The following is a 23,062-nucleotide window of genomic DNA, read 5'->3' as shown; positions in this document are numbered from 1 at the left end:
GGATTACAGGCATGCACCACCATGCCCAGACTCCATTGCTGGCTCAGCATGCCCGGGAGGTGGGGCTGGCGTGGGATGCGGAGCCAGAGATCAAACCCTGGCCCCTGCACTTACCTAAGCAAACGCTTAGTCTGCTGAGCTATAGCGCTGGCCCTTACAAATTTATTTTCTTTTAGATAATTTATATAAAAACTGTCTATATGTCTATTATTAAGGGTTGAGTTTTATGCATAGAAATGACTACAGTGAGTGAAAATGCAACAAGTATTTTTTTTTAAAGCTAGGTCTCCAGTAACATAACACTCATTACTCAGGTTCTTTATGTTAAACTAAAGCATCTGTGTTATATTTTTTAAAATTTTTTTAAAAAGTTGCTAGGGTACATTGGTGCACACCTGTAATCCCAGCCATCAGGAGGCTGGGGCACCAGGGTCGACGTGAGTTCAAGGCCAGCCTGAACTACCCAGTGAGATCCTGTTTCAAAAAACAAAACAAAAACAAAAACACAGCAAGTTTTTTAAAAAGAAGAACAAAAACAGATGCGAGAGGTTAGGTCACATGCTGCCATTTGAACGCTCTTCTTGGCTTTTCCAGTCCTCAGGCCGCTTCTTGTTGCTAATGTCACCCAAAGTTTCTTGATTTCATTGAGCTGCCAGGGTGTGAGCTTGGCCTATGATGATTTCCTGGGACTATTTTCAGAGTGATCATGCAGTAACCTTGTTTCCTCTTGGTGAGATAAATGTTTTGTTAGTATTCCTAGCTTTTCTCAATCAGATTCGTTCAGAAATAGTACTTATTTTACTAAGAGATAAAAAAAAATACGAGCCCTGATTTGTCAAATTCTACTAGAAAGTCTCCCCCTCCCCTTTTTTTCTGAGAAAAGGTGTGCCAACAGGGCATATGTTTCTGGTGAAAGAGGAATCTGTTTGCATTTTGGATTAGGAAGAAAAGGTGACATTCAGCAAGTTCTTGTTTGCTGTCTGTACAACTAATACAGTGTGGGCTCCTTTCTTTGACTGTGTGAAAGGGTGCAATTTAACAGTGTATGGTTGCATATGGGTAGGTCACCAGTTAGTGGCTCCATGCTTTAAGGATTGGTGTACCTGTGAGCTCATAAGTAGGGAAGCTGATTGTGTAGTTGTGCACAGAGTACCATTGGGAGTAAATTGGTGGACTGGGCCCTGATGAAGAGCTAGGGTTTAGGTGGTTGAGGAGAAGTAGAAATATCAGAGTGAAGCCCAGTAGAAGAAGCAGTGTGCATTAGATACGTACAATGAGATGATGGTGAGGAGTATTGGGCTTGCCAGGGTGGGGCCAGCTTGGGAAGAAATGTGGATGCTGGCCTAAGGAGGGTAGACTTGACCATTTAGACGGTCCTTGGCTGGGGTCCGTTCATTATTTTGCTGGGTTTCAGAATTGCTATTCTTTGACAGATACGGATGCTAACCACAGGCGCCACTGCTCATGTCTCTGACAGCTGAGCTTCGGAGTGCCCATCCCACAGTGTTTGGCTTGTTTTCAAGGTACAAACCCTACGTGTAATAAGTCGGAGTAAAGCTGACTAGTCATTTAATTAACTAATTAATTAAATGGTGTCTGTTAGGCACTGGTGGGTGTCTCTGAAAATGACATACTTTAGAAAAAGTGGCTTACACGGAGCTCTAAGTGAGAAGTGCCAAAAGTCATTGCCAATTCAATTACTGAAGGGGACCCATAAAGAAAGAAAACTCTAGGAACTGTGGCACATCTTGCCCACTCAGATTAGCTGGGGTTAGAAGGACTTTAGGCAAGTGATTTGTCGTCTTTCAAGTTGCGTGTTACGCCTTCTTGTTTCTGGCAAGTTCTTTGCCGTGTCCTACTGTGTTCTGGCTGCAACGTGAAGCCAGTTTTAGAGTATGGGTGTGAAAAGTGCATGCTGTGGTGTTTGTCATTTATGCCATTTTACTACAAAACAGTTAAAGATATAGCCAATTTTGGGAAAGTAGCAAAGTGCCACAGTCCTTTTGTGCTTCCCTTTTCTGTAATACTTAGGTCCCGGCATCTATGATGAGGCTTCAAGGATCCTCTATTGCCTGGGACAGGCCAGCAACTATAGATGTTGCCCATACGTGGTGCATGGCTCAGAAAATCCACAGCCCAGGAGTTAGAAGCAACTCTGGCCACTTCACCATCAAAGGGCTTCATTTTGCAGATGAGTATGTGTGTATCTCAGTGGAGATAATGGAGCTTTCCTGGAAAGTTATATGGAAATTGATTTTTTCTTTCCTGAGTGTTACTTCTTTGAGTTTATTATACTTCCTGCAATGGTTTTTCTTATGATTAATTGCCTACTGGCGAGAGTGTCTAAGCTTTAATTAATGAAATATCTCTGAACTCTTGTTATGTGACAGGCACTCTCTTAGGCACTAAGGTCATAGAAGTGGGCACAAATTTATCCCCATATCATGCAGCTTATGTTTTAGGCATAATCTCGATGTAAATCTCTTTGAAAAAGCCTCCTGTCAGTCAACTAGTGAATGATTATTTTTTAAGTATTTCATCTATGTTGGATACTGGGCCAGGTTGGTGATGAATTTGGACTTCACTCTCTAATTGGAGGTTCAGGAATAATCTTAATACCCACAGAAGAAAAAAATACGGTCCTGCTGGTAGATCTTGGAAGGATTCAGGGTGTAGCATGACATAAGGCTAGAGCTTTTCAGAAGAAAGTAATAGGGTAGCTACTGAGGGTAGCTCAGTGAAGGAGGATGGACAAAAAGTACCACAGGAGTTGCTACCTAAAGCAACTTGTAGCACTTCCTTGGTGTGGGGTCCTCGCCTCTCTCTGATGGTAGTGCTCATCCACCAGCTGTCTCTGCTGCACCTGGAATTCATAATGCATTGACTGGTTCTGCTTAGGCTGAAGGACTGCAACCCTACGTCGTCAGAAGCTCGCAGAAAACTAGAGACAGGAAGAACCCTCTCTTCATAGGTGATCCTCTTCCCTAACTGTCTGGACTGTTAAACAGGCTGAAAGGGGCCGGGGAGATGGCTCAGTAGGATAAGCGCTTGACTGGCAAACGCAAGGATCTGAGTTCAATCCCCGGTTCCGCAAAAACAAAACAAAACAAAACAAAACAAAAAAAAACAAAAACAGGCTGAAAGGAGCTGTCAGGTACTGACATTTCTGAAAACTCCTGTCTTTACCTTGGGTCTCGCATCACAGTTCTAAAATAAATAGTATGAGTGTGCCAGGTGTGCTACTACTCCTGACAAGTTTTCCAGACATTTGCTTGTGTTATTGTTAGGAACACAGGAAACATTTTCCCATAGAAACAAGGTTGTACATGTGATTCCATTTTCTGGCTGGCCCGTAACAGCCTGTTTAATACTTAATGTGGCTAAACTATAGAACTCCCAGAGACTGAGTGGCAGGTGCAATGCTATGTTTCTGGGAAAAAAAAATGTGTTCCACATTCCAATTTGGAACACTGGGAAGCCAGTCCCTTTTGTGAAGGGTAGTGGTGTTGGGGAGGGCACCCCCAATTCTGGCAATGGACATTCCAGCAGCTGAGGCTTCACCCACCCACTCTTTAAAACTGGCAGCCAATGGGGCTCCCGCAAAAGCTCAGGTGACAGGAGCACAGGAGGAGGGGTGGGGTGAGCCCCAGAGGCTACTGACTGAGGCAGCTGGTTCTAGGGCCCCTGCTTCCTGTCTTTAGCTTGGCAAGTGCTATTAGCAGGTGAGATGTCGCCTTTCCTTTTCCCTCATACCTACCTTCCTTTTGGTGAGATTATCTGAAAACAGTTGTTCCCTTTTGTGCCCTCTCTTTTAACCCTGTGCCAGTCCCACCAAGATGCCTACAGCATTCCTCATTCATTTCCTTCTTTCCTGAACTTTTAATGCTCAACTGAAAACAAGGGTCTGTTGTGAAGAAAGCAGATCTTCCTGTAAAAGAGTGCTAATGGGGAAGAGCGGAAGTCCTAAGGTGTCATATGGTCATGCAGCTGTAGATGTCAAGAAGTAGATTTGGTGAATCTGAAACAAGGAGGGAAAAATGAGGGCTTGAGCTTGGAGCTTGGCTCTGGTCATAGGAGCTCTGTGAGGCTGAGCTCTGGCCCTAGGAGGTTCTGTTCATCTAGGAGCCCATATTAGTTATGTAAAGTGACTTTCGAGATCCACAGAAACAAAAGAACATAGAGGGTTAAAAATATCCACAATCACAATCCAAATGTCACTGTGCAGTGGCAGTGAGATAGAGCGAGAATTTATAAATAGGTCATTTTAAAATGACATTTTGAAAAATCAGCTTATAAAGAAGGAATAATTATGTTAGTCTGTAATACCCCAGACTCCTTTGCTCTTATTCTGCACAACCCAATCCATTTCTAATTATGATTTGGTTATCATGTAGATTTCTGTCCAGAGAGAGAGAGAGCACTCTGGGTGTAAAATGTGGGTATCCAGTCCCCTTAGTAGTTCATTTTAACAAAAATTCAAGCCATTGGCATTTCAGCTTACATACTGGGTTTGGGTGCGCATGACTAGCTTGAGTGCATTCATTCTCAAGAGCCTTAAGATTGGAGGGCCAGATTCTGGCCTTGGGGAGCCAGCTAGGATGCTCCGTTGAGTCTCTATTCAGATGATGGCCAGCAGCCACTCCCTGAGCACCTTTGGTGAAAGACACTCTTTGCTTTCCAGAGGAAAAGAGTGTTGCCTCACTAAGGTCCTTACAACTGTTCAGCATGACAAAGCTGGGATTGGAATCAAGATTTTCTTTCTTTCTTTCTTTCTTTCTTTCTTTCTTTCTTTCTTTCTTTCTTTCTTTCTTTCTTTCTTTTTTGCATTGTAGGGAAGGGCCTACAGGGTGTTCAGGGTCTCAGTACTAGGTCGGACTCATAGTGATCTGCCTATTTACAGCCTCCCAAGAGCTGGGATTACAGGTGCACACCACCACATCCAGTCTCAATCGCTGGCTCAGCGCTCCCCAGTGGTGGTGAGGCGACAGGGCTGGCACAGGGCTGGCACGGCAGGCCTGGGGAATTGAACCCTAGCCCTTGCGCCTGCTTTCAGGTACTTTAATCCGCTGAGTTATTTGGCCCACCGGGAATCAAGATTTTTCTGGCCTCCACATCAGTGCTTTTTTCTTTACACCTCATGTTGTTTCAGCTACTAGCACAAGTCAGAAGTTGTTCCCTAAATTACTGCAATACAGAGAAATGGAGGGAATAGAGTGCAGAGGTTGTTCTCCTAGGTTCTCTCTTACATCAATGGGAGCAGCTATTATTTAAAGCCAGGCAGGGTACAGATGCCACCCACTGTATTCTAGTAAGTGGAATACCAGTGGGTAATGAGGCCAATTCTGAGTGAAGAGTAGTATTTGTTGCTGACTTTGTGACTGTTTAGTAGGAGCTTTGTGGAAACATCCGAGGACGTGTTCACAGAGCCAGGAGCAGTGCCACCCAGTGAAATATGACTAAGCAGCTCAGACTTGCTTGCTCTGTCGCACGATGCAATGCCATTTCCTCCAGACTTCAGGGGTTAACAGAGGCAGTGTGCTCAGCTGTGGGAATTAAGGAATGAGATTTAAGATGAGCTAAGTTAATTAAGACTTTGTTCAATAAGAGCAAGAACTTTCTGGGAGAACTGAAATGTTCCTAAATGTTTGGAATCTTTTTTTAAAAACAGGCTCTTGAAACATACGTGATATGTCCTTATGTTCTCACTGAATTGCTTGCTTCTTGGTTGATTAGATTTGTTAAAGTTGAGTGATGGACCCCATTGTGATCACCCCAAACCCTAAATTAACTTTAAATGGAGGTTGATTGGGCGTTATTGAAGCCACGCTGACATTCCAGGTTTTACCAATTCTGAAGCACAATAGGGTACGGTGTCCTTTCTTAGCCAGGATGTGGCTGGTATGCTGAGACTGGTTAACTCAGGTGACTAGAACATGATGCCAAGGAAATCAGGAGGCTGAATGTCATGGTATGTGGCCCAGATGGTTCAGCTGGATTTCAAAACCAAAAGGTGGATGAGCCCCCTCCCCCACTAGCACCTCACAAAATACAGACTGTGCAGCCCTTCCCCACTTCTGCCACATGGGATCAAGCGCCTGCTGAATCAGAGCTGTCTCCTGTGATGGCACAGGAATTAGGCAAGGTCCCTTTCAATATGTGAGATTTTTCTCTCTGCACAATTAGCTGAATTAGTCATTTTAGAGGTTGTAATGAACTTGCTCCAGATGGTAGTGCTGCTACTCATATTGACAGAAGCAAGAGATTTCTTTTTGTGTACAAATGCATGGATTGCTTTTTGGTGTCTTAGAGTGTGCACATGGGTTATGATATCCCTCAGAACACTTGACTATTTCTTTCTATTGGTTCCGTCATTTGCTCTGTGACTGACCTTCTCTGAGTGTTAATTTTATTTGTCTAAGAAGTGAAGAAAATATTTATAACCCATCTAGCAGGCTTCATGGAAGAATAAAATGCATTAAAAAGCCATATTTATGTCTTAGTCCATGCAGGCTTCTTTAACAAAATACCACAAGCTGAGGGCCCTATAAACAACAAATATATTTTGTAGTTCTGGAGGCTGGAAAGTCCAAGATCAAGGTACTGATAGAATCAGTGTCTGGTGAGGGCATGTTTACTGCATCCTCATGTAATAGAAAAGGAAAAGCAGCTCTTACGGTCCCTTCATAAGGTCACTAATCCCACTAATAAGGGCTCCATCCTAGTGACATAATTATAGTCCAAAAGCCTCACTTCCAAATTCCATCATTGCGGATTAGGTTTCAATATGTGAATTGGAGTGGGTCACATTTAAACCATAGCCATGTGTATGGAACTTCAGGCATGGCACTGGGTACATGTCAGGAACCCAGTAAACCCACAGTGGTAACTATCAGATAACTGTTAGTTCAGGCAAAGTGTCATGAAATGGCATGTATTTGGAAACTGAGAGTTACTCCATAAAAATATTAATTTCTGCATAATTTACATGGGCAAATCCCTAACAGTCCAGAATTAATACTCCGGTGTTTAGTGGGTGCAAAACAGGTTTTGCTGTCACTGAGGACCTTAAGAATAGGAAAATGTGGGAAATGTGTCTGATCTGATTTCATCTACTGGCATGAAACTGTATCTTCGCTTAGTTATCCGGGAAAAAAATCTTCATCAAAATCTTCAGTGATCCAGGCCAGTCAAATAACTCAACGGATTAAAGCACCTGCAAGCAGGCACAGCAGCCAGGGGTTCAATTCCCAGACCTGCCATGCTGGCCCTGACCCTGGGGCACACTGAGAGGGCAATTGAGACTGAGCGCAGTGGCACACACCTGTAATCCCAGCTCTTAGGTGGCTGTAAAGAAGCGGATCACTATGAGTCTGATCTAGTAGTGAGACCCTGAACACCCTGTAGACTCTTCCCTAGAATACAAAAAAACAAAAAACAAAAAACAAAACCCCCCCAAAAAACTTCAATGAAATTTATTTCTTGCTTTTCTGTTGCTTATATAGACCAAGTGTTTTCATTGTTGAACTTGAACCTTGCCTCATCTGATTGCAGCAGTGGTATCTTGAAACCATCTCACAGTAATCTAAGAAGCAGCCCTTTTTTCTCATCTGCATCACTGTGGTGGTAAAATGAATGGGATGCACAGATCCTCTGTTCATCTGACCTTTACGGATCCAACTGAAGCGAACCCACTTATCTCTGAACCAAACTAGGCATAAAGTTCAGCTACCCTGGGACTAGATCATCTATCAGAAACACTAAACAGGCTAGTGAAGCTCACCAAGGGTCCTAGAAAATAATATCATCGTGAATTTGTCATGGAAAATTACATGCAGCATAGATGTGCAAATTTTCTTGACTTTTTCATGGGTTCTAGAGCTTTGCTGACAGAAAGAGGAACCGGTTCCTCATTTTGTATGTAGAAATGAGTGGCATTTGTGACCTGTACTCTAATCTACTTTTCTTTGTTTTTTTCCCCTCACAGCTCTCCACATTGGGGATTTTTCTCTTGCTTTCTGGTTAGGTGCCAGAGCCCCTCATCTTTCTGTACATCATCTTTACACTTGGTCTCATATTTCTCATTCTCACTAGGGTCAAAATGAGTGGCAATGTTAAAATTGTTGTCCTTTCTCCAAAGAATGTTTTCATTTTGTAGGAGGCCAGTCTCAGTTCATGGAAGGAAGGGCTGGGGAAGAATTTCATGTATCCCTCAGTTTGTGGCTGTGAAGGTTGTAGCGTAGCAGATGTTCTTAGTGATGGCTGATCTTCCAGCACTTTGAAATAATGGTCCTCAGCACTGCCTTTTCTACTAGCCCTTCAAGGTCTCTTGTGGCCCTTTCCTGAATAGTTCTGAGTGCTACAGAATAGCCTTGCAGGGAGGAGCACAGCTTCTGTGGAACCATTTGAGCATACCGGAGTTTTTTCAAAAGGAAACTGGGTATAGTCCAGGCAGCATCCCTCAAGCGAATGCAGTGACGCTTGATGGATAGTTCATGTTCTGATCACTTTTTATTTGTTCTTCAGTTCAGTTCAGTGATTAATTCCAGTGTTCCCATGTGTAGGTAGACAGTTAATGGAAAAGGAATAATTAAAAATGGGAGGTTTCTTATCATAGCTTTTGCTCTCGTGCCTTATTCTGCTAATGTTTGCTTTCGAGTACTATTTTAGACTTCTCTGGCCTCCTCCACATCCACTCCTGCACATTTCCACCATACACACATGTTTACATTTCCATTGGGAACTGTGGACTAAAAACCAGTGAACTTTTTTTCTTTGTGACTATTTGGGTATAGATGCCATTAACACTTTCCCACTTGACCAGTTCTGGGGAGGATTTAAGAAGTCTGGAATCCTTTGGGATTCTGGATCCTTTGTCGAATTTACTGCATCTTGTTAACCTAAGAAATGGCAAATTAAAATAGAATTCTTATCTATTCTGGAAAATCTTTGCATTTTTTTATTAAAACATTCAGAAATATATTTGAATCATAATGTAATTCAATTATTTATTAATATTAATATTATCCTTTTACCAGAAGTACATTTGTGTCTCATTTTTCTATTTATTGATTTAGCAGTGCTACAGATCAAATCTAGGGTGTTGAACATGCTCTACCACTGAGCTGTACTCCTAGCCCCTTGTCTCATTTTCAGATACAGTTGGATTCTTCAGTCATTTTAGCTTGGAATGCAAATCCTTCATGGGTTAGATGCCTAGGGGCCTTGTGAATGTCAGAACAGGTATACTCTTTTTTATTAGCTTCAGCATTAAATTGAATTTATTCTCACTTTAAAAATACCTTTATAAAGCAACAAAAATTAGATACACCTTTATTTTGGAAAACTTGGAAAATCCAGAAAACTGTGTCAAGATAACAAAAGATTTTAGTATATGATAAACTAAAAGCATTCATAGAATATTGCGTAGTTTCTCTTAGATGAGAAACTCTCTCTACATATTTATCAAAATACAAGATAGATAAATAGGAAGATAAAATAGATGGGGAACAGGAGGGGCTAGGAGAGGCAGAGTAGATGGGAAAAAACAATTGAAGGAGAGAAAACAGATAAAAATAGAGCTTTTGCAAATGGGAAGGAGACCAAAAGTTGGAAGGAGCAGGAAAGAGGGAAGGAGTAGGACATGGAAAAAAGGGAGAAAAGGATAAGATTTACTGCATACATTCAGCAACCCCACAAACAACAGAACAGGTATATTTGTGTGGGTCAATGTCTGCATGTATCTGTGTGGAGCTGCAAACTTGAAAAAAAGGATAGTCTGTATTTTCATTCTAGAGACAAATTTTGACCCTTTGAGCATAAGTACAAAAGGAGTCTGGGGGTGTAGCTCAGTGGTAGTGCTTGCTTAACATGTATGAGGTGGTGGGTTCAATCCCCAACTCTACACAAGTACAGATAAAAAAAAACCTCTAGTGATTTAAGTACAAAGGGAAGATAAAAATTTGTCTTGATGTGGTTCCCAGAAAATATGCAGATTAAAAAGGGAACACATGGCTCTACCTAATGAGAAGACAGACCCTTCCTTCTAGTATTGATCATGTCCCAATGGAAAAGGTACACTTTACTCCTACTGCCACACTCAGGGAAAGATTATGCAATCTGTTTTCTTCAAGAGGTTTCTAAAAATCTTAGGATGAAATGTTTTTAGAAGCAGCGTTTCTGTCCAGAAGGTGGGCATCTGGTTCTCCATAGACAGGTTAGGTTACTGGTATTGTTGACTGGCAAATTACCAACTTGTTCCTGTATTTCATAATACTTCTGGTTTCAAACATACATTTTGGATCTAATTTTTTTCTTGTTCTTGTTGCGGAACTGGGGATTGAACTCAGGCCCTTATGCTTGCCAGGGAAGCGCTTATTCTACAGAGCCATCTCCCTGGCCCTCAAACATACATACTGGAGACTGTAAGAAGTCTCATGACTTTTCAGTATAATGCTTACATTTTAAAATTAACAATCTTACTTTATTTTTTTAAATTTTTTTTAATGTATTTAGTACAGGTCTACAGGGTCTCACTACACAGATTGGACTTGTAGTGATCCTTCCTGTTTTTCAGCCTCCCAAGCACTGGGATTACAGATGTGCGCCACCATGCCCAGTCTCATTGTTGTCTCAGTGTGCCCCTGGGGTGGGGCCAGCACAGAATGCCAGGGATCGATCCCCCAGCCCTTACATTTGCCTAAGTAGGGCCCTTAGTCTGCTGAGCTATCTGGCTGGCCCAACAATTGTATTTTACATCTTGATGATGTATCATTATATAACTATTATTTCCTTAATACACACTGAAATAGATTTTAGATTGACTCTGTTTTAATATTGTCTTTGCTCTACATATCTGTAAAGTTTAGATATGCTATGAATATCACAACTTTAAAATTTTAATGTACAGCATTTATAAATATGTATTTTCTACAAATAAATTAAAGTGAATATACACTATTTAAAATAAAAAATCATACTTTAAACAATTGCATTATATTAATAATTACATTAACAATTTTATATTAAAACCCCAACAGGTAATCAGCATCTTCACTAGGAACAGTAGCACATAAGATAGTGGTTGAGGTTAGCGAATTGAAATTTTGTATTTAAAGTTTTGCTGCTGAGAGATGAGTTGTAGCAGGAAGGCCAGAAGGCTTATCTGGAAAAGCCACCTAAAGCAAAGAAAAACCTAAAGGCTCTGGCCAGTGTGGGTTCACAGGCTCTGAGTTCAGAGATGAGCTGAGAAGTGCAAGTTCAAACAGCAAAAGCCAGGAACTGAGGCCGAGGGCAACAGGCAGATGTGGGCAGAAACCTGGGCAATCAATGTGGCATTGAGGCTGCAGGCAGTCAGGCTCCAGTGGGCTGCAGCAGGGAAGGGGGCCGCAGATGGAAAGACTTGCGACAGTGTTTCTAGTGAGTACAGAAAATAGACAACGAAGATGAAGCGCATCAGAAAGGCCCGCCTGGTTCTGGTGGCTTGTTGCCGACATTGTGTGGGTCAATGGGCCTCAACTGCACCCAGGCCTGTGAGCGCCCTGTGACTGGCCTGCGAGTATTATGGATGCGCTCAGGTTAGAGAGTGGGCCTGCGTGTGCCCCGTGCATCTCCCGGTGGGTGCATCTCCCGGTGGGTGCTGCCTGCTCAGCTTGACTCTCATTTCCCATTAGGGCTTCGCTCTGACTCACTGATGGCCCGCCACGTGTCATTAGGCCGCTCAGCTGCTGCTTTCATTTCTCCCAAAGGTATACAGAGATTTGTGTCTTGGCAGTGAGTTTTTTTCTCCCGAGAGCTGGAGGAAGTGGCCTTTTCAGTTTTGTTTGTTGAGCTGAATACCTTCGGTGTTTTACAGTTTCATTTTTCCTTTTTCACAGGTCTTCGATCCCGATGATCTTTACTCGGGGGTTAATTTCTCCAAGGTTCTCACTACTCTTTTAGCTGTCAACAAAGCAACAGAAGGTAAGCAGGGTTTGGGATCTGTGATTTCTGGGTGACATTTTGGGATCTGTGTGTTTCTGATTACCCTGGAAGCCAGCTATTGCCAGGATTATTGGATTGATACAAATTTCACTCCTCCCTTCAAAGAAACCCTAACACACATCAAATTCTTTCGTCTTTCATGAGTTAAGCATACCCATAAACATACTCATCACAGAGTTGTTCTAATGCCTTCAATGTAAAAGTAAGAACCAGAAAACTATTTTGTTCAAAACTCTTGAATAGCCAGCTAAATATAGCAAGACAGAAAATAAAAAGGAAAAGACTAGTTCCTTCTTTTTTTATCAAGTTTACAAAATAAAGCCATCACTTCCCCTTCCCCAGCAGAGACCTACATTTCTCATTGTTTTTCATATATCATTGTCTCTGTAAAGGGACCGCCTCAGGAGACAAGCACTCACTCTGAAATTTCAAGTTCATAGTGAATGAAAAGAGTATGTTTTATTTAAATGTGTAACACCCACAACAGTGGATGTTATTAAATAATAGATCCCAGGAATTAAGAAGCAAACAATGATAAATTTCACATGGGACTTTACAACTTCAGCCGTTTCCATACATTGGTAGTAATAATCAGTGTTCAAATGGTTCGAGCCTTTTCCCTGGGTCATGGCTGGCCTAAGACGCTTAGGTGGTCTCATTCAGTATCTTCAGCACGTCTGGGTGTAGGTATTACTAGTAGTGATATTAATTCCATAGCCTAGATGAGGAAAGTCTGCATTTGCCAAACTAGAAAGGAAGTGGCCGAGCTGGGATCCAAACCTACGTGTCACTGCAGAGCCCTTAGGGCCACACATGAATCTTGTTGCTGCAGATGATGGGTGGCCAACAGGCTGTGTACCCAGCGCTGCCAGGCACTACAGAGCAGCAGAAGGTATACTTCCTGCCCTTGAGAAAATTGCAGTCTGTTTAGGCAAACTCACTTTACCCACGTGAGACAATCAGAGAAGAGCAGACACTACAGTCAAGTGCCAAATAGGATAGAACATCGAGGAAGCTATCAAATGATTACAATTTTCGTCAAAAGAGCTGTATATAATAGCAAGACATGTAAAAATAATTCTTCAAAGTTATTCTTTTGCTGTTCAGAAAAAAAAATTCTCTTGAGCTATTGTAAGGCTACAGCAGAAAGTATAGCTAATTCAAGTAACTATATTTAACACACATGACAACTATCCAGTTCTGGGTAGGGAGGATCGTATAATTCTAACATTATGCCACACAAATTATATGTTCTTTTGCCAAACTCTCCTAGCAAGTTTTACAGTCGTCTTCCCTTGCCACAGATATTTATAAAAATACAAGGAGGTGAAAGTTAAAACCCACGGCATCAAGGAAATTACTTGGATACTGAGCTTGTCGCCTAGGGAATGTTTGGGCTTTAGACTTTTGCAGTTTATATCTTTTTAAAAATAAATGGAGAAGAAAAGAACCCTCATTTGAATTTGTCAAGAAGCCAGCTCCTCTCTTTAGTACACGCTCAGCATACTGAAAACATCCAGCTCAGCTCTGGCCTGATCGAATTTCACAAGGTTTCAAGGAAGCAAAGATTCCTGAGTTTGATTTTCAAAAACAAATTATTTTAGTATCATGATTGCATCTTCCCAGACACATGCGTTCTTTCTCATGCTCGCTCTCTCCCCCCTGTCTCCCACTGGGGAGATCTTTACATTATATATGCTATATATATATTGTTCTATGCAAGAAAAGGGCTGTTGGGTTGTGCGCCATAAACAAAGAGAGAAATTTGAAGTATTTCAAAGTAATAAGAGCCACACACAGCTGTTTGAAACCCAATATAGTTCTGCCTTGGCTAACAGGGCATCCTGTTGCAACTGGTTGAGGAGGGAAGGGTTGGAGGGAAATAGACTAAAAGAAAATGTGGCTCTGTCACTGTTTCTCATTCTACTGGAGATCAGGGGCCAGTAAGGTTAAGAGCGCGTTGCCCACCCCCAAGGGAGGCAGGAGGAGATGAAATCCAGTTGGCATGTTCATAACAATAACAGAATTACAGTTAGGATGCCTTTGATAATGTCCCATGAAAGATAATGGTGCATTGTAGGTGGCATTTTGACACGAGTGCTTCCTTTATCATGCCTTTTCCTCTTTTCACAGATCAGCTAGCAGAAAGACCATGTGGATGTTCCTCTTCTCTGAGTGCTCCTAATAGTTCTCAGACAAGCCCTCAGGGAGTGGTCTCCAGTGCAGCTCCAGGGCCGCAAAAGCAGGCAAAGGCAGTGGTAAGCATGGCCTCCAATTCCCCCTGCCTGTTCTAAAATCCGTAGAACTGGATCAGGATCCCACTTGTACTTCCATTTGTGGCAAGAGAACCATTCTGTTTGATTTGGGTGTCACCAGATGAGCTGGGCACTAATTCAGGCTGCCTGATGGAACAAAAGAGGCACGGGGGACCCCGAGTCAGTCAAACAGAGTTGAAGCCCCAGCTCTGAGGCTTGCTCATTTGCATGCTGGAGAGGTTCACGATGTAAGTCATGGTGGCTTCTCCTAATGGCACTTTGCTGTTATTTTCCCTATCCCTAGACTTATTAGAGTTAACCGTACTTGGTGCTTAATAAGCAACCAATAGTCATTCCTATTCTGTCACAATCGTCATCTTTATTTTTCTTTTTAAAGTTCTATTGAGCAAGACCCACTTTTCAATATTAGCCTAGGATAAACTTCTATATTGGGATCTCCCATTTGTCTTTTTCAAATGGAATCTTACATGGGTTATTTAATGATTCTTAATGCCTCAGTATATCTATCTGCAAAGTGGGAATGATAATATTATCTACTTCTGACATAATATGTGGAAATGACTTGGCAGAGACCTCAGACCATTAACATACACATTAACTGTTAACTGTTATCTCCTATAATTTAAAGACAAACTATCTCTTTCCTCTAGACCACCATTGTGTTGTCTTAGGGCCTCTGCTGCAGCCTTCAGCAGAGTCTGTGTGGGGCAGGCCTGCTCTTGTCTACATCTGGACTTCTGGAACTCTCTCTCTCTCTCTCTCTCTCTCTCTCTCTCTCTCTCTCTCTCTCTCTCCTTTTTACATTTCCATCTCTGCCCCTCCATCTTTGTAGGACTTTGTCACATTACAGTTGGAAAGGACTTTGGAGATCACCTAAAACAGCTCTTATTTTATACACTAAGAGATTGAAGGTGAATTCTTGGTCCCTAGTCACCTTCGCGCTGCCACCTACTAGCTCCTCCATTTGAGTACTAAAGTCTGTCTTTCAAATGGCCATAATAATTGTATCCTTGCATGCTTACAGAGCAAGCGCACTCTGAGTAAAATGTGGCTGAGGTGCTCTTGGGCCACCTGAAAGGTATTGTTATTCTGAATGGACGCTATTGACTCCAACTCCGTGAATATTCACCGACTCTTAGGGATGCCTGCATCACAAGTTATGCAAGGACACTGAAGTCACCATGGCACTTGTTAAGAGTGACTGTGAGTCAGAACCAGAGCCACTGTCAGATCCCATGATTGACTCAGCTTCAACGCCTTTTTACCTTTTTTTTCTTTTTCTTTTTTTGCAGAACCAGGGATTGAACTCAGGCCCTTGTGCTTGCCAGGGAAGCGCTTATTCTACTGAGCCATCTCCCCAGCCCCTTTACCTTTTGTTAAGTTCTACCACATCATTTTATCTTCTTGCTCACAGCCTAAGCCTGCCTCAGTGCACTGGGCCATTTCCTAAGGGATCTGACTGCTCCACCAGTGTGGTTGTGGCCCTAGTATGTCAGGTGTTGCATATTATCAGAGACCACAGTTCATATGCTCTAGGGTTCCTTAGTTCTTGTACAAGAAGCTTTACAAAGTGGGACTCTAATCTATGGTGTCCTCCAAGCTCTTCCTCAGGGCTTTTTCCCTGATAACTCCGCAACCCAAGACTGGCCCCTCCATCCCTGTGTGGCCTTACTATCATGGTTGGCAATTCCTAGCATTTGTGGCTCTTTTGAGTCAAAGTGAGTATCTCCTCTAACTCCTGGACCAGGGCAGTAGGCATGGACCAGGAATTCCCCTTCCCCATCAAATGAGGAGCTGTCACCATGAAAACCAGAAGCAAAGAAGATCATGATGTCTCCCTCGTTCTGGTGACTTTTTTTTCCCCATAAATTTTCTGAGAAACAAATAGCAATGAGACAGTTTCAAATCAAGTTGGTAGGACAGTTTCAATAATTAACACATTGCATACATTCTTCCTAGTGGTTATTTGCTGTACAAGATGTGGACATGATATCCTATTTACAAACACCATTAGAACAAATCCCTCTATTCATTAAGAGAATGCAACTATATATCTATCCTAACCACTTTGAATACACAGATACAAAATGGACATTCATTAAGACTCAGAACATATGAGAACTTGTACTGTAACATCATGTACCTCGGTAGTGTCCCAAATTTTCTGATCAAGAAGATTATGGGGCCAAAGAGGAAAGTGATCGATGATGTAGAGTGTGCCTAAGGAGAGTCACATGGAGAGAAGACACTCTCTCAGGCTTTCACAGAGAGCACATTGGCCAAGCAATGGCCGTGACTCATCCACATGGCTGCACTGACAAAGGTTCTACAATCTGAGGTACGGGATCTCAGGATAAATCCTCAGGGCATTTCACTGACCTTCTCAGACCAAAAAGCTACAATTCTTGTTGCATAGGTCCTGCTTTACCTTGGTCTTAACCATCCAGTAGAAAAGTATGAAGACGAAATATAGGAAATAACGCCATGCTGTTATGTTCAACAAAATATTCTAAAAGAGTCCAGTAGCCCATAATATTGATTTCATGATATGGGACCTTTTCAAATTTCAAGAGGGTCACCTTCTGCCACACATCAAAAGCCTGGAGAATAGCTTTTCGAGTATTGAGTGCGCCCACCTTTGGGGTATAGTTGTGAATGCTGTAGGTGATGCGTTTTGCCTCTACTTCTGTCCAGTCAAGGCATTTGAATTTGGTTTTGATTGGGAGCTTTTATTTTGGAGGAAACACTCCATCTTCAGCTCTTTGGGTGAGCCTTTTTTTTTTTTTCCTGTCAAAAGCCACACGCATACTACAGGACATCATAACCTATTACTTCAAAAGAGTGAAGTAATATTACTCCAAAATTTAAATGGGTGGCTTGTAGGCTTTCTGAGATTCTAGATCCCTTTGAGAAGTTGATTAACTCTGTGGAACCGTATGCTCTCTTATACTGTATATAAGAAAAACTCATGTGTTTGAACTCGTTTGAGCAAAGATCCATTGTTCTTACCAGGTTCTCTAAAGGTCTGTGACTCTCAAAAAATTTAAACCCAATCCACATGAGACACGATAAGAACTGCTAATTTAGATAACTCTGGGATAGTCAACCTTTGCTTATGACTGAGTTTTAGTGAAATTAAGATGTTCTTAGTGACTGAGAGGTGGGGGCAGGCAGATTTTTTAATGAAAGAAAGTTAGTACCTAATATGAGGACTAACTTTACTTGTTGAGCAGAGGCAGGGTAGAATCACTTATTATTCCATTTGGTCACCTGGTCATATGAAATAGGTACCTTTAGATTACTGGAGAAAAGAACAGGAAATGGAAGCTGTGAGCTATAAAAAAACCTCTCTTACTGGGCTAGCAAGATAGCTCAGCAGACTAAGTGCCTGCCACATGCAGTGCTGGCCTCATCCCCTGGGCGCACTGAGCCTATGACAGAGTACAGGTGTGGTGGTGCATACCTGTAATCCCAGCGCTGGGGAGGCTGAGAACAGAAGGAGCACCACGAGTCCAACCTGCATAGTGAGACTATGTACCAAATACACAAATGAAAATAAAATAAAATAAAAACCCTCTTTGGCAAATGTGAGGTTTCTATGTATTTTCAAAGGGTTTATTGTTTCCTCTTAAAGCCCATTCACAGACTCCTAAGTTAAAAAGTCAGATGGACCTGGGGTTTTATCTTTGGTATCCTCATTTTACTTGCATAAATTCAGATAATTTCTATCCCTGCCTCATTTATATGGGTGTTTAATCAGGTGCGGTGTTTGTTTCTCTAGGAGATGACGGAAAATGGAAGTCATCAGTTGATAGTGAAGGCAAGATTCAACTTCAAGCAGACTAATGAAGATGAACTATCAGTCTGTAAAGGGGACATCATTTATGTCACTCGCATTGAAGAAGGAGGCTGGTGGGAAGGCACACTAAACGGGAGAACAGGCTGGTTCCCCAGTAATTATGTCAGAGAGATCAAATCCAGTGGTGAGTAAAGCTCTTACAAACCTTTTTTGACTGTGACTTTCTTGGTATCCTTACTGAAAGTCTTGTGATTTTAATTGGCTAGCACAAACTGTTTATATTTATATGTAAATATCAAACATAAGATTAGAACACAATGGGGAAAATTGTAGTTAGATGTATTGAAACAAAGTTGTATTTAGATTATATCAAGGCAGTAGAAATCTAAAAGAGTGAAGGAATTCAAAGCTCAAACAACTGCCTCCCCCTTAACTGTGTCCCTTTCCATCTAGTAATTCTAGCCATTTAATACAGTACATAGTACTCAAAGGATCACCATGGCACAATGCAGCAATAGGAGAGGCCAAGTGTCAACTTCCTTTTTTAGTTCCAAGTCCTTTAAGCAGATCTAAAATTAAGTGCCTGAGATGTATGAGAGATAGAGGGCTGCAGCAAGCTTTATGAACAAGGTTGCCCTTACTGCATTACTGATCTCTGGATGCTCACCCCTGGTCCTCATCATACCCAGAGAACAGTTTCTATTTTTTTTTTGAGACCGTGTCCCACTATGTAGTTCAGACTGATCTTCAACTTACTAGGTGGTCCTGGCTGGCCTTCAGTGCTCAGCAGTCCTCTTGCCTCTTCTTCTTGAGTGCTAGGATGACAAGCATGCACCACCATGCCTGGTCAGAGAATAATTTCTAATTATTTTTCAGTAGTCTTTCTTAGAATGTTTTGCCAGGCAGGCACTTTGCCACCAAGCTATCTCCCCAGCCCTCTTAGAATGTGTTGGCTACTTGCTTTTTACAAATAAGAAAGAAACCACTGCTTGTATTACAAAACAAAACAAAACAACACAACAACAGCCCCGCCCCCATCCAAACTCTAAAATCCTGATACCATAATTTTTTTTTTCGGAACCAGGGATTGAACTCAGGCCCTTGTGCTTGCCAGGCAAGTGCTTATTCTACTGAGCTATCTCCCTGGCCCAGCTATCTCCCTGGCCTCAAAATATGTTCCAGATAGATGAAACAGTATTCAGCAATTATTCTTTTTCTTCACTTCTTAATAATACTTACCCAAGAACTTCAAGTTAATAGGTCCTCAGTGTGTTAACTTCTTTTGTAGGTGTCATTGCTTTTGTTAGTACCTCAAAAGTGATGCTATTAGGGAATAAAAGTACAGACTCACTGTCAATTAAATATTGCAGAAATATACTGTAGTTAAGATTTTTCCCCTTCACTCTTTCACCTACCCAATGTTAGAAGCTTTTCCCTAAAACATTTAAGATGGTTTGCATAGTTTTTGTGATCTGGGTTGGGTTTTCAGGGGCATCTCCTTTAATGGAATGTGTTTGCTAGCCATTTTATAATATTTATGTATGCTTAGACTTCTCAGCATTTTCATTTATTGCAGTGTTAGGGATTAAACCCAGGGCTCTGAGCATGCTTAGCAAGCACTATACCACTCAGCTCTAGCTCCAGCTCTCAATATTTTTAATTACTGGGAACAGAGATATTTCTGTTAAACCTCAAAGTATTTTCTCAGGCCTTGACTGGAATTTCCTTGGATTTGATGACTGTCCCAGCTGATTTTTACCCACTGCTGCATAGTTCTATTGATATCATCTGGTTGCCAGGTCCTGTATGCCATTTCCAGACTTACTCTGATGTTGTTCTCTGACTTGGTGTCTCTCTCTGAAAAACCAAAAAGCAGCAGTCTTTGCCTTGTCCGGGACTGTCAAGCATTGTGCAGGACCTGTGGGAGGGGACAGCTATCCTCACTTGGATGGCCCTCATGCTAACGTGTGATGCCCTGCAGCAATCCAGCCACTGCTTATGGATGGCCCCACACTGTTTGCTCTGATCTCTAAGGCTTTCCTTTCAAGGTTTTCTTCTTGTCTTTAGTTTAAGACTTGGGTTAGGCTCAAATTGCAAACTTTGCTTCTGAGTAGTAGAAGAACTTCAGTAAGCTCTAGAAACATGTGAGCAGACTACCAAGGATTTAGGATGGGGGCTAGGATGTCCGTTAGTCAGGGAGTCAATTTGCAAATATATAGATCATCTCTCAACTAGCTCCTGTTCTTGTCTTCTAATCTGGACTCAGTAGCTGGAGTGATTCTTTTAAAGTGTAACTTGGAATTGTTGTGGCAGGGTGCCCCTGAAATCCCAGCACTCTGGGAAGTTAAGATGCAAGGCTCACAAATTCAAGCCCACCTTGGGCAAATTAACAACTCAGTGAGATTCTATCTGAAAATAAAATATAAAAAAGGCAGTTAGGGGTATAGCTCAGTGTGAAGTCCCGAGTCAGTACCACACCACACACATACACATAAGTAACTTGGATCATGGCTCTGTATCTGAAAAAGGATGAAGGCCAAGGTTAGCACGGTAGCCTCCAAGGCCCCCATGGCCCCTGGCTTCCTCTCTGGCTGCTCTCCCCCTACTCCTTCCGCTCAGCCACACTGGCATCTCAGCTGCCCGTGCCCGACCAGCTCTGCCTCTTTGCTGCCTCCCATTCCATCCAGAGCTCTCTCCAATATCAGCATGGTGGCTTCTCTCCCCTTGTCCTGGTCTGCTCACTTGTCTGTTATGGTAGGGCCTTCCATGGCCACTTGGAGAAAATTAATCCCCTTCTGTCTCCCTTGACACCCTCACCCTATTCTATTTTTTCTTTATAATCTCTCTCCATCTAACATATTTATTTTTTATCTCTTACCATTAATACATAAACACCAGAAAAGCAATAATTTTTAATTTTTTTAATACTGGGAATCAAACTCAGGACCTTCTGCTTGCCAGGCAAGCACTCGTGCCACTGAGCTACATCCCTGGCCCTGTGTGTTTTGTTTATGTACAGCACAACTCTGTAAAATGAGATCAGATAGCTCAAGTCTACTCAGTGAGTTCCTTCTGCTCCTCAAGGACCCTCACCCCTGGGCCCTTCCAGGTTAGTAGTCAATACAGGTCTACACGCAACTAACTGGAATAGGGTAGAACAGACTAGAACAGATAGAGCTCTGTTTTATTAGTATGCATCTGCAGTATATAAAGCTTACATTCTTCTTAGGAAATAGGTACATGTACTTAACATATCTTGATTCTTTTTTTATTCCACTCCCCTCGCATCTTTCTCCTCTATACCTAGATCTCCTTCTTTTCCATTATTGTTGTTGTTATTTTATTTGATGTTTGTGACATATAATGTTCATATTCATTGTGGGTATTTGGTACATGCACATGATGCATGTTAAATCTTTTCATGTCTACGCTCTTGGTCTCTCGAACCCCTTTACATTTGCAAAAGATCTATCTCCTGGATTTTTCTTATCAATCTTTTGTTTTGCTCTTTGTAGTTTACATTACTCAAATGAGAGAAACCATACTGTATTTAAGCTAGTGCATCTGATTTATTTCACTTAACATTGTGTTTTCGAAGTGCATCCATTTTCCTACAAATATCTTAATTTATCTATCTTTGTAGCTGAGTAGCATGTTTTTTAGCTGAGCAGCATTGTGTTATGTGCAACTATCACATTTTCCTTCTGCAGTCTTCTCTTGATGGAAATACAGACTGCTTCTTGGGTTTAGCTATTAACTAAGATGTGGTTGGAATAGTAAATAATGATAAGTAACAACAACCTAAGAGAAAAGAAGCACCTGAGCTGGGTGTTGAAAGATGGAAGAAGATTCTTTTTCCATAATTTTATTGAGAAACGAATAGCAATGAGACAATTTCAAATCAAATTGGTAGGACAATAATTAACACATTGCATACTCTCTTCCTAGTGGTTATTTGCTATACGAGATGCAGACATGATATCCTATTTACAAACTCTATTAGAACAAATCCTTCTATTCATTAAGAGAATGTAACTATATGTCTATCCTAACCATTTTGAATACACAGATACAAAATGGACATTCATCTGTCTCTCACTTTTGTTTAGTTCCATCATTTGAATATTATAGGTGTGTTAACTCAGTAAAATATTCTAAAAGAGTCCAGTAGTCTATAATAGTATTGAGTCTTCCGCTTGATTGGCAATGTGAGAAATTGTTGACCTGAGTCCCCTATGGCTAAACATAACAGCATGGCTTTACTTTTTATATTTCGTTTTTTACTTTTCTGCTAGATGGTTAAGACCAAGATAAAGCAAGACCTATGCGACAAGAGTTGTAGCTTTTGGGTCTGATAAGGTCAGTGAAATGCCCTGAGGATTTATCCTGAGATCCTGTACCTCCGATTGTAGATCCTTTGTCAGTGTCAGCCATATGGATGAGTCACGGCCATTGTTTGCCAATGTGCTCTCTGTGAAAGCCTGAGAGAATGTTTTCTCTCCATATGACTGTCCTTAGGCACACTCTACATCATTGATCACTTTCCTCTTTGGCCCCATAATCTCCTTGGTCAGAAAATTTGGGACATTACTGAGTTACATGACGTTACAGTACAAGTTCTCCTATGTCCTGAGTCTTAATTGAACTTGGAAGGCTAGGGCTAAAATGTTGACTTTCCTTGTGGCCCTCCTTTTTCTCTAATTTTGGTCTGCAAACTTAGGTTGTTAACCATCCAGAAGAGAAGTTTATTGTTATTACCGTACAACCTAGGCTTTTAAGCTTAACTTCACTATCTGTCTGAATATCAAACTTCTTAGGCATATCATAGAACAGGTATTTTTCTTTTTTTAATTTTTTTATTATTTATTTATTGTTTGACATCACTTATTTTTATTTAAAGAAAAAAAATAAAAACAATGGTACAAAATCTCAAAACAAACTTTTAGGAGAGTAACAATGGTTAGTACATTGTGTATTGTTACTGCCAAAGTAGTTTCTCATATTACAA

The 23,062-nt window shown here is 41.5% G+C and overlaps 1 protein-coding gene across 1 annotated transcript in view; it reads left to right on the top strand.

The window, feature by feature from the left end:
* Window positions 1-23,062, top strand: part of Arhgef6 (Rac/Cdc42 guanine nucleotide exchange factor 6) — a 151,876-nt gene that overhangs the window by 16,896 nt on the left and 111,918 nt on the right. Inside the window, 3 exon segments of the mRNA XM_023703265.1 lie at window positions 11,874-11,958; window positions 14,113-14,237; window positions 18,037-18,238. Of these exon segments, the coding sequence (XP_023559033.1) occupies window positions 11,874-11,958; window positions 14,113-14,237; window positions 18,037-18,238 (412 nt within the window).

The sequence above is a fragment of the Octodon degus genome, unplaced genomic scaffold (assembly GCF_000260255.1).
Source record: "Octodon degus isolate 3935 unplaced genomic scaffold, OctDeg1.0 scaffold00167, whole genome shotgun sequence".
Classification (NCBI taxonomy): Eukaryota; Metazoa; Chordata; class Mammalia; order Rodentia; family Octodontidae; genus Octodon; species Octodon degus.
The sequence above is the reverse complement of the archived record's forward strand: the minus strand, read 5'-3'. Positions and strand labels throughout refer to the sequence as shown.